The sequence below is a fragment of the Toxorhynchites rutilus genome, chromosome 1 (assembly GCF_029784135.1).
Source record: "Toxorhynchites rutilus septentrionalis strain SRP chromosome 1, ASM2978413v1, whole genome shotgun sequence".
In the NCBI taxonomy this organism is placed as follows: domain Eukaryota; kingdom Metazoa; phylum Arthropoda; class Insecta; order Diptera; family Culicidae; genus Toxorhynchites; species Toxorhynchites rutilus.
Genome location: NC_073744.1, coordinates 76,410,578 through 76,422,301, shown reverse-complemented (window position 1 = coordinate 76,422,301; position 11,724 = coordinate 76,410,578). Strand labels below are relative to the sequence as shown.

The 11,724-nt window shown below is 43.7% G+C and overlaps 2 protein-coding genes across 2 annotated transcripts; one reads left to right on the top strand and one right to left on the bottom strand.

Annotated features, from left to right (window-relative positions):
• Positions 1-395: 395 nt before the first annotated feature.
• On the bottom strand, positions 396-2,147 carry LOC129774237 (protein Peter pan). Its single transcript, XM_055777947.1, has 3 exons — positions 1,702-2,147; positions 1,459-1,638; positions 396-1,400 (listed from the first exon to the last, which is right to left on the bottom strand). The coding sequence occupies exons 1-3, from the start codon at positions 2,038-2,040 to the stop codon at positions 444-446; spliced, it is 1,476 nt and encodes a 491-aa protein (XP_055633922.1). The 5' UTR covers positions 2,041-2,147; the 3' UTR covers positions 396-443.
• A 3,571-nt stretch (positions 2,148-5,718) lies between these two features.
• Positions 5,719-9,221, top strand: LOC129770425 (WD repeat-containing protein 36). The gene is made up of 2 exons (XM_055773264.1): positions 5,719-7,851; positions 7,924-9,221. Exons 1-2 carry the CDS (start codon positions 6,315-6,317, stop codon positions 9,117-9,119), a joined length of 2,733 nt encoding a protein of 910 aa, XP_055629239.1. The 5' UTR covers positions 5,719-6,314; the 3' UTR covers positions 9,120-9,221.
• The last annotated feature ends 2,503 nt before the right edge of the window (positions 9,222-11,724 follow it).

Genomic DNA, 11,724 nt, shown 5'->3' with positions numbered 1-11,724 from the left:
GCGGATCGCTGTTTTGAAGAAAACAAATACTTCTGACGTGTGAGATGTTGGCACCAAAAACATGGCGGGTGCCATACGGCTGAAACATACCTAACATATTAAAATAAAAATAAAATACAAAATTCAATAAATAAGATAAATTTACCATGGAAAATATTTATAGTTTCGTGCTAAAATAACTTGGTTTACTTGGTAACACTGTTCATGAGTCATAAATTTCACCCATTAAAAAGATTCATATCGAGCTGCCATCTCATTCCGTTTGATGTGTCATGTGATGGCGTCAAATGAAGTATTGGTGTTGCTCGTCAAGGAAACGATGTTGCTATAGGGTAAATGTCCATCAAATGGTTAACTATTCATTCCATCACGAAGTATGCAAATAAAAACAGATGAAAATACTACATGCATAATGCTATGCATTTTATTGCATTTATAACAAGCTACTTCTTTTTACCCCTTTTAAATTTGCCTTTGCCCTCAAATGAACCTTTTTTGCCACTATAATTGGCCTTCCCTTTATAAGATCCACCAATTTTCTTCCCCGAAAACTGTCCACCCTTTTTAGCTTTTCCCTTAGTTTCGTTGAAATTTTTCCCTTTCCCTTTCGCTCGGGCCCCACGTTGTGCCTCTCTGTCATCTTCCTCGAATTCTTTTCTCTTATCCAGCTTAGGCTTCTTCGGTTTCAGGGAATAGTTCGCTCCCCTCGGGATGAAAGGTCTCTTCCTGTTGCGGCATTGTCCCTGGAACAGTTCCTTATCCGGTGCCTCGCCTACCGCTTCTTCATAGTATTGTGTATCGTCTTCGTCCGATACCTCCCCAATTGCTTCCTCTGCGTCCTTGAGCAGCGCTCGATCCCGATCGTCTAGCTTTCCGCCCGAAGTCTTGGCCTTGTGCTCAAGCTTTTCCGCTTCCTTCTTCTTCTTATTTTCCTCCTGTTTCTGCTTGCGTTGCTCTTTGAGGCGCTTCTGAGCGGCTCGTTTCTTGCGAAGTTCCTCAACCTCCAACGCGTTCTTTTGAATATAATCGTGATACAAAACCTCCCCAGTCAGCAAATCCTCCTCGATCTTCATCAGCCGCATAGTAATACGTGGCCCGATTTCGTGTAGCCTGAGCGAAGACTTATTGTCCGCAAGGTTACCGCGTCGCAAGTTCTGCGGCAGCACGACGTGCGCTTCCTCGTCATCGAACTCCGAATCCGAAAGGAGATGACCCTTCTCGACGAAATCGGCAATATCGTCGAATTTCGACATGTTGGGTATGTTACGGGTTACAACCTTCTTTACGCCTTTATTCAAGTTAACAGGCACTACGGTAACCGAGTAGTGACGGAGATCGATCAGTTTGGACACTGGGTTGTATGATAGTAGCACGCACCTTTTCAGCGAAGATAGTTTTACCTTCGAGAAAAAAAAATATTTAAAATGTTCTATATGAGTTCTAGAAAGTATTACTTACAGTGGATAGATTAATTGGCGGAAACATATTTTGAAAAGTAGATGCCATAAGCTTAAGGTGTCTTCCTTCGCCACTAAAACTGTTCAAAATTACAAGGGGTGCCGTCTGGAAGCTTTCTTCATCAACAAACTGTTTCTTACTTAGGCTTATCACATCCCTAGCAAGGGTGTATTTTGTAACCTGTGGAAACGGAATAAATGCCGATTAACTATAAACTGGAGTCTTTCAATCATTTTTACTTACCCTGAACGTCAGCGTTGGTCCCTTTGGCATTCGCATGATCTTCAGCGAAAGGGTTTGCGGCGAAAGTGAAAACAAGCACATATGCGATACGTGGAAGAAACCGGACAAATGCACAAAATCCTTCACCTTGTTCACTTTACGTTCCCGCAGCGAACTGGCTGTGAATGGTTCCATCATACGACGGAAATCCCGGGACAGTGCTAGTACGGAAGCACATCTCTCACCTCGATGGATAACGAACGTGTGTGGGGCGTTTTTCACTGCCGATGGTTCCTCCAGAATAGGAGCGACTGTTTTCACCTTAGAGTTTTTCTTGTTACGGCGACCTTTTTTCTTCATATTTGTTCGAATCTTCTGATAATTAATGAACTGAAATTACAAGTAAACACGCGTGCCGTACAACACAATTCTGAAGCACGTTGATGTGTTTTGACGTTTGACAACAACCCAATATCAAAACTGAATACAGAATAAGCCCCGTTCACATTGCACCCAGTATTGAGGCCAGCTCCAAGACGGGTCTATGGTACTAGGTGAGGCCGTTTCGTCACTATGTTGGTTAGGGGAGCGGTATATGAAAACAGTACGGAAGAAAGCAGAAGGGGAATTATTTGCTTGCAGCGTGAAAGAGACAGACTGATCAAGAGTGAGCTTCAGCACTAGCGTATTGTGTTTTGTTTACAAACAAAATACAGTAGACTTCCAAGATGGCTGAAGAGTGGTTTTAGCAAGTTGGCCCACCTTAGGATATACTTCTAGGCGCCTTGGCCAGCTCAATGAGTACATATCGAGGTGGAACTGTAGGTGAAGTATATCTGTATTGGCAAGCAAAATGTCGTAATTATTTTCATTCAATATGGAATGTATATGGAAGAAACAAAACAATGTTCGAAGTACTCACGGTTTCATGATAATTTGAGCCAAACTTCTCATGAAATCATTTAACTGTTTGTTTTTAAATAGATGACAACTGTATTGTGGCTTATTTGGATTATTTATGTGGTAAAAAGGTCCAGAGAGCAGTCGTATGATTAGTTCTCGAAAGCAGTAACATTTTCGGTGAAATTTTGATTAATTGGTGATTATTCTCTCACAACACACCAACACTGAGAGCATTTGAATTTTTTTTTTATTCTTTATTTGAGAGGTTTTCAGCCTCCTGGGCTGGTTCGCCTCTTTATCGACGGCATTGCCGCAAGGTTTCGTTAGGAACAGATTGCACATAAAATTATCACATAAAAATTGGACGTAAAAATTTAACACATATAAATCCTTTTGCGAGACATGACTTAACAAAGAACTTGTTGTTTGCTTGTTGGACCAGATGGCATGGATGTCCTCGGACCATGGCTCCAGGCCAGTGGAGAGGAAGCCGTGCCGTTGAAGATGCCGGCGTGTTCTTATTCCCCTTCATCGTGGAGGGGAAGGAACAAGGATCTTCTTGACTGATCCATTGTTCAGACGCTAGATCTTAAAAAATAGTTCGGCATCTTTTAGGTAGCAGACAAGCGCTGCTACTCTTGCTGGATCGTCCTTCAAGATGTCCCTTACACTCCCGCTGATTCCATGCAGGTTTCGTAGATCATAGAATTTCGGGCAACCACACAAGAAGTGCTCGACGGAGTTGTGGATTTGGCAGAGGTCGCAGAGTAGATGGAAGGGTCCTCTATTGAATCCGTGTGAGACCGAGCAGTGACCGGTCCTCAATCTGGACAGGATTCGTTGTTCTCTCATTCCTTTAACATCGTCAAACCTGACAATCGTGCCCTTGACTTTTCTGAGGAACTGCCCCCTCTCTGCAAACCACCTTTCGGTCCAAAAGGTGCGGAAAGAGTTGGTAATCCACAACTTCACATCGTCAAGCGGCACATCCCGAGTGAAGAACGGTCTGGTGTGACCGATTCCGGCAAACTGGTCGGCCGCTTCATTCCCTGCGATGCCGTTGTGTCCGGGGACCCACATGAGCACAGTGTCGGGCAATATGTTCTTCCTGATGGCCTGTACCCATGGATGTTTGGACCTGGTCGCACCGATGGCATCAATGGCGCTTGCCAATCGGAGACGACCAACAACGGCTTGGAAGATGAAGTTGTAGTTGCCTCGAAGATGCCGGCCACTTCGGCCGAGAAGACCTGGCAGATGTCCGCGAGTTTCTTGCTGGAAATCAGACTATTATTATTATCGCTTACCCCAAATCCAACTCCCGATGGTCCTTTTGAGCCGTCCGAGTATCTGATCTCGTGGAGACGGTATTTTTCTGCTATGATGGCCTTGAAATATTCTAGCAGACCGATCGAGCTCACCCTGGCTCGAAAGTTGTCCCTAATACCGTTCTCGACGAGAACAGTTGGGAACCTCCAGTCGTTCGCACCAAACCAGGATTGTTTTGCCACTGGGGGGAGGTTGGCGTGCGCCACCCGCTGCAGGATCGTGTTGCTAAGCGCGGTCAGGTGGGTCTCCCCTCTACCGCTGGTTTTCGACAAGAAACTGGCTACGATCGCCGAGTCTATGATCAGATCGAAAGGAGGTTCTCCAATTTCGGCGCAGACAGAGGCAGCTGGTGTTGATGGCAGGAGACCGGAGACAGTCCGTAGTGCTTTGTTGTAGATCGGTGCAAGAGATTTTGGGAGCTTGTCTCCAGCCAAACACGTCAGTTCAAGGCCATAGGTGAGGCGGCTGCTGATGATGGCTTTAGCCACCCGTAGCCGAATATTTCTGTTGTTGCTCCGGTGCGGTTTGGAAATGGTTATGAATTAAATCGCTATCATTGATTGATGAAAAAATGTTGTTCGTTCATTTTTCTTAATTCGATAATTTTAACTCAATTACAATACTTTTTCTATGTAGTGGAATATTATGAGAAAAGTAACACTTTTTTCTCCTCCTGATTATTGGATCTTTTTTGACATTTCTATTGAATTCTTTTTGACAACCAATTTGATTCTATCCGCATGACCTAGGTGGTGATGGCTGAGAAAATTGCTCCGATGGGATTCGATCTCTGATTGCCTGGATTATCAAGCATCAGCTATCTCGCACGGCTACCTGAAATGCAATTCTTTAGCAGTTATAGCTCGTACATCTGATTCAGTAGAAATGCAATCGGATACGTGATTCCTGGTTGCCGATTTGGTTTTGAGTGTTGGTCTTGGGCTTCCCCCGACTCAAATTGTTTAAACGTTGGCTTTGGTCTTCTACACTGAGAGGAATATTTAGTAAATACGACGAAATTTTTGGTACATGTTACCAATTCTCAAGTCATTTTCTACCCTACTAATCATTGGTACATGTTACGAAAGAAAAATGGTAGGCACAAATGTCAAACAAACTACGATTTGTTGGTCCAACATTGGTGCAATATCAGTTAAAATTTGGCTTCTCATTTTTGAGAGGTAATTATCAGGGATAATGCTCTGCTCTCAGCCACCACAGCAAGGAATCATACTAAATACTTCATTCAACGATATAATAGTTGTACATTTTCTCTAAACGAATTTTAATGTCTAGTGAACTTTTTAACGAATGTATACGAAGATTTTATGAATAAGAGATGACGGAACTCGGTATAAATAAAATATTATTAGCATGGAAAATAAGAGGATTTCTTTCAAGGGAAATTAATTCCGACCGCAAAGGGTTAATAATTATTTTTAATCTAAAAATTTGTATTTGATTACATTTAACTCCACATACTTAGAACACATTGTACTAATAACATATAGCGGTACAGTATCAATTATTCTATTAAAGAAAAATTATCATTGTGAATGATAATATACTTAGGGTGCTCATACACTGTTTGACCGAAGCCAAATATTTGACTCTTTTTGACAGATAAAATTTGGTCAACGTGTACTGATCAAATATTTTCTACACAAAACACGACAAGCAAATATTCAATTATTGGATGCCTAAAATATTTTTTCAGTCTGTTCTTCAAACCTGTCGGTACATGGTTAGGTTACCTTGAATATTTCAGTTGATTTTTTCCATGTTCAGTGTTTGACATTGTTTACTACTGTTGAAAATTGAAGAGTGGCAAACAAAATAGTGTTTGTACAAATATCAAATCAAACCTTATCTGTCAAAAAATATCAAATATTTGACCTCATGGCAAACAGTGTACGGCCACCTTTAACAACATAAATTTTTCTATGAGCAGCGTTCAAGGGGAAAGTTATAATCGCAGCCTCAACCACATCAATTTCATACGCATTTCCAAAGTCTCGAGCAAGGCGCCTAGAAGTATATCCTAAGGTGGGCCAACTTGCTAAAACCACTCTTCAGCCATCTTGGAAGTCTACTGTGTTTTGTTTGTAAACAAAACACAATACGCTTGTGCCCAAGCTCGCTCGTGATCAGTCTGTCTCTTTCACGCTTCAAGCAAATAATTCCCCTTCTGCTTTCTTCCGTACTGTTTTCATATACTGCTCCTCTAAACAACTTAGTGCCGAAACGGCCTCACCTTAGGATAAACTTCTAGGTGCCTTGAACACATCAAACAAAACCAAAATCATCAGAACACGTGGGTTTGTTTACAACCAGCGGCTAGGTATCAGTTGGGATTTTTGAGTCAGGCTAATGAAGTAGTGAATTTCGTTTGAACATATATAATGCGTGGCAGTGTAATATTCCAGCAAAATCGAGCTCTTGGTTACGTGAGTAATCATGTCCCCGCTTTCGTACGTTACATCGAGAAACGTAACGAGAATGTAATAACGACTTGCATTGGGAAATCGTTTCACGTATACGGAGCCAACAGCTTTCGGTTGATTCGAGTTGGCGGCTTGCATTCGGAGGAAATAAGTTGTGTGGCAGCGGATGGATTCCTCACCTACGTGGCTAGTGGAAATGTTATCTACGGATGGAGAAACAGCACAGAGCTGCGCAAAACGTATCGAGGGCACCAGAAGAAGGTCCATCTGTTGCTTCCTTTCGGAAAGCACCTACTATCGGTCGATGAGGATAGTTTGCTGAAGATATGGTTCGTTGGACTAGAGGAAGTTTATCTGGAGATCCCCTTCAACAACAAGCAGTTTGAAATTTCGGTTTTGATGCACCCTGCTTCGTACAAAAATAAGATACTACTGGGGAGCAGTCAAGGAGGTTTACAGCTGTGGAATATAAAGAATGCTAAGCTTGTACATACGTTTCGTGATTTTGAAAGCAAAATCACTGTTCTCGAACAAGCTCCAGCTATCGATGTCGCAGCTATCGGGCTCCAGAATGGACAGATAATTTTATTAAATTTGAAGTATGAAGAATCGATAATGAAAGTGACGCAGGACTGGGGACCAGTGACCGGGATCACATTCCGTACGGATGGGCATCCGATTATGGCCACATCGAGCATCAATGGTCAAGTTACGTTTTGGAATCTAGAGGATCAAGTGATTGTATCTACACTTTTGGCACACGATGATTCTGTAACAAGTCTCAAATGCTTTCCTAGTGAGCCTTTGTTATTGACTACCTCACCGGATAATTCTATGAAACTCTGGATTTTTGATCTCCCAGACGGAGGAGCTAGGTTGTTACGCATTCGAGAAGGTCACGGGGCTCCCCCAACGTGTATTCGTTATCATGGGGCAATGGGTCGCAATATTCTATCGGCGGGCGAAGACAGCTCGTTGCGTATCTTCAGTACTGTTTCTGAAACATTGAACAAAAGTCTGGGAAAGGCGAGTTATAACAGGAAAGCTTCCAAGAAACAACGCAAGCGTGAAGACCCCTTTCGGATGCCTCCTATTTCATCATTCACGTCGGAAATAACCCGTGATAAGGAATGGGATAGCATTGTGGCTGCCCATGCTGGACTCGTCCAAGTAACAACATGGTCTTTTGATAAGTGTCGTATGGGTGAGCTGAAGATGGTGCCGGAAGTATTTCAGAACAAGAATCGAAGCGATTTCGGTGTAACAGTCAGTGCCCTTTGCATGAGTCACTGTGGTAATTTCGTTGTAGTTGGATATTCAAGTGGGCATTTGGAACGTTTCAATGTGCAGAGTGGAATACACCGGGCTAGTTACGGAAAGTCATCGGCCCATGAAGGGGCAGCGGTACGCGGGATTTCGCTGGACAATCTTAACCAGTTTGTTGTTTCTGGAGGGTCAGAAGGGAAGATCAGATGGTGGCATTTTAAGCAAACTGGTACGTGTATTAGAATAATCTGCCCCCAACAAAGTGCAGTGAATAATATTATTTTTTATCCACACATTTCAGTTGACAAACCTGTATTCTCTCTTCAACTTGAGTCGATATCCTTATTCAGCACGCATCGCGAGAGCGCAATGATTGCGGTTGCGATCGAGGATTTCTCTGTGGTTATTGTGGACTCAGATAGTCGTGCTGTTGTACGGAAATTTATCGGCCACAAAGGTTCAATCACGGACGCCTGCTTTTCGCCAGATAGTCGCTGGTTATTGACGGCCAGCAGAGACTGCACCATTAAAATATGGGACATACCATCCGCCTATATGATCGATCACTTTAGGATGCCTCAAATTTGCACTTCTCTGTCAATGTCTCCCACTGGTGACTTTTTGGCCACAGCTTATGTGGATAATAGAGGAATTTATCTGTGGGCAAATAAAACACTCTATTCTCATGTTTCTATAAGAGCTATCAAGCCGGATGCGGAAGCACCGTTAATGGATCTTCCGGCAACGATTTACGATGAGAATTCACCAACTTTAATGGACGAATCCCAAATGGAGATCGATGATTTGGAGGATGCTATGGAGGCAATTAATCTAAACTATGAGAGTCCTTCCCAATTGTCGCGTGAATTGATCACAATGTCAAATACAGCTGCATCGCGGTGGCAAAACTTGCTTCATTTGGACATCATCAAAAGGCGTAATCGACCGAAGCAAGCACCACAAAAACCAAAATCCGCCCCATTCTTCCTACCCACTGTTTCTGGGTTAGATTTTCAGTTTAACTTGGACGAGAGCAATGCCGAGAAACAAAACGATGCGAGCTCGAGAATAGTAAACCCTTCCCAGGTGGAACAGTTAACTAGTTTTGGCAAGTTGCTAAAAAAGTGTGCCGCAGGTGACGATGTTCAGGAGTATTCAGAGCCAATCGAGTGTCTAAAGAAGCTTGGTCCCTCGCTGGTCGATTATGAAATTAGAAACTTGAGTCCTTTGGACGAAGGAACCGGCAGCATCTCGGTGATGGCTGCCTTCATGCATATGATTGAGGCCATGCTGGAGCGCAATCAGGCATTTGAGCTTGGCCAAAGCTGGCTGGCGGTGTTTCTGAAGAACCACGGTAGGACCATCGTGGAGAATGAAGAACTGAGGACTTTGCTGAGTAGAGTGGAACAGGCGCAGTCGAGAGGCTGGAATTTGTTGGAGGATCAGTTACTGTATGGAATAGGAGTGGTGAGCAGTTTGAAGAATTTTAACGGCTAGAACGTGGAAAAAATGTACAAATTAATAACATTAACTATGAAATTTGCAAGAAAAGAACCCCACTCGTCATCCTACACTGAATATATCGTATATCTAAGTAAACTATCGGTATAATGAGTTATACCTAAAAAATATATAAATAGTATTTCATTCATATGATAGAAAAAAGTGAAAACTAGAAATGTTGATTATTTTATTGTTTTTGTGGTGAAACTCGAATTCCATAAATTCTTCGTTCGGATTCCATTCTCGGTTTTTAGATTTTTTCGATATTTTGGTGTAGACTTTGTACGGTACAGATTACAGATTTTTATACAAAAGTATAGAGGGGTACAGTTTTTCCTGAGTGATAAATTAATAACACATGGAGTTGGTAAACAGATAAGGTAGAGGTTTGATTACGATGATTGGATGCTGCTGCAATGTTAAAATCCAAAACCATTCCCAATTAGGTTTTTTGAAGGGGAAAAACACGGTACCTAAGTATGAAATTGCTCCGTAACGAAATCTCTGCTGGACAAAAATATGTTGTCTGAAAAGAAGTGACAGTTCGCTCGTATAAGATAACCGTTGAGGTAGAGGATACGCCGAAGGGATCTCAAAACCTTCGATTGGATAAAAGGAGGAGGGATATTCCTGGAGACGAAGAAGACCTGAAAAAGGCAAAAAACAATAACCCGGTCAACACGAAGGAATGTGAAAGCAGCGGGTGGCGTACTGTCCAAAACCAAACGGAGAAACGGAAGAAGAGAGAAGTGAAGAAAGTGACGCAGCAGAAGAAAACCCCTGAACAGCGAAGCGAGCGAAATAAAGGTCATGCCATGATCATTGAGGTAAAGGGAGGAGTGTCTTAGGCATCACTCCTACGGAAAGTGCGAGACGATCCGGAGTTGAAGAAACTGGGAGCGAATGTGGTGAAAACCAGGCGCACCCAGAAACGAGAGATGCTCTTCGAGGATCCGGCGATCAAGAGCTCAGCTTTCAAGGAACTTGTCGAGAAGTAGCTCGGCGAGGAAGCGAACGTGAGAGCCCTATCTCAGGAATCAGTGGTCGAGTGTAGATATCTAAACGAAATCACTACAGACGAGGAGTTGAGGCGTGAATTACTGGCACAGTGTAAGCTGGACGATATTCCGATGACGATTCGCATAAGGAAGGCGTACGGTGGCATGCAGACTGCGTCGATACGGCACTCGTTGGTAGCACCCAGCAAAATGGTACAGACGACCAACATAAAAACCGGTGGTCGGTGTGATGGGCAGATATCCTATCCAGGAAGTAGTTGGAGGCTCATATGAAGGAATCTTCATGTGCAGTTCCTATGCACCCCCGAGATGGACAAACGAGCAGTTTGACCAGATGCTGACACAATGACTGCGGAATTAATCGGTAGGAAACCGACCGTCATTGGAGGTGACATCAACGCTTGGGCGGTGGAGTAGGGAAATAGATGTACCAATGTAAGAGGGTACAGTCTACTGGAAGCTCTTGCAAAGCTCGAAGTGACGCTACTCAATGAAGGTACCATCAGCACCTTCCGGAAAAATGGCCGCGAATCTATCATCGACGTCACCTTCTGCAGTCCGTCGTTGGTGACGAACACGGAGTAGAAAGTGTGCGAATCGTATACACGCGATCTGGAATAGAATCGGTCAACGAAACCACGTGACAGTACGGATGACAACAAGCAGTTAACTGAAGTGGAAGAAGAATGCTTTCGACAAGAACCTTTTCGTTGAAGCACTTCGTCTAGATATCAGAGCTTTAGACTGGAACGCGGAAAACCTAACAGATTTTCTGGTGAGAGCATGCGACTCTACCATGCCGAGGAAATTAGATACTAAGCATACTGGTGGAACGAAACACTCCGCAGCCTTCACGCTAGTTGTTTTCGAGATAGAAGCAGGGTCCAGCGTGCAAGAAATAGTACTGACAGAGAGGAGCGTAGTACGGTGTACCGAGCAGCTAGAGCCGCTTTGAAATGGGAAATTAGACAGAGCAAATCGAACGGTTTTAAGAAGCTTTGCCGAGGTGCAGTAGTCAACCTATGGGGCGATGCTTATTGTGTCTTAATGGCGAGGATCAGAGGCCCAGTGACGCCCGTCGAATCGTGTACCGAGAAGCTGAAGGTCATTGTGGAGGGATTATTCCCGAGGCACGATTCAACGATTTGGCCACCCAACCCGTATGAAGAGAATGCTGCTGAACGTCCACGAGTCTCCAACGAGGAACTGGTAGCAGTGTCGGAAAGACTGCAGGCGAAGAAAGCGTCCGGCCCCGACGGAATCCCCAATGTGGCCTTGAAAGTGGCGATATAGACATTCACGGACATTTTCAGGGCAGTGCTACAGAAATGCCTGGACAATGGTTACATTTCTAAACAATGAAAGACACAGAAATTAGTGTTGCTGCCGAAACCAGGAAAGCCTCCGGGAGTACCAACATCAAATTGGCCTATATGCTGGATACGCTCGGAAAACTCTTGGAGAGGATTATCCTCAACCGGCCGACGAAATGTACGGAGTGCGACCATGGTCTGTCAAAAATGCAGTTCGACATCCGGAAAGGCAGGTCCACTATTGACGCCATCCGGACGATGATCGGA

What these genes read in the sequence shown, in the direction of transcription:
- LOC129774237 (XM_055777947.1), bottom strand. Translation starts at nt 2,040, where the DNA reads ATGAAGAAAAAAGGTCGCCGTAACAAGAAAAACTCTAAGGTGAAAACA. An exon ending in GACCAACGCTGACGTTCAGG is followed by an intron (nt 1,639 to 1,701) that starts GTAAGTAAAAAT and finishes CCGTTTCCACAG; the next exon opens with GTTACAAAATACACCCTTGC. An exon ending in CGCCAATTAATCTATCCACT is followed by an intron (nt 1,401 to 1,458) that starts GTAAGTAATACT and finishes TTTTTCTCGAAG; the next exon opens with GTAAAACTATCTTCGCTGAA.
- LOC129770425 (XM_055773264.1), top strand. Translation starts at nt 6,315, where the DNA reads ATGCGTGGCAGTGTAATATTCCAGCAAAATCGAGCTCTTGGTTACGTG. An exon ending in GTGGCATTTTAAGCAAACTG is followed by an intron (nt 7,852 to 7,923) that starts GTACGTGTATTA and finishes CACACATTTCAG; the next exon opens with TTGACAAACCTGTATTCTCT.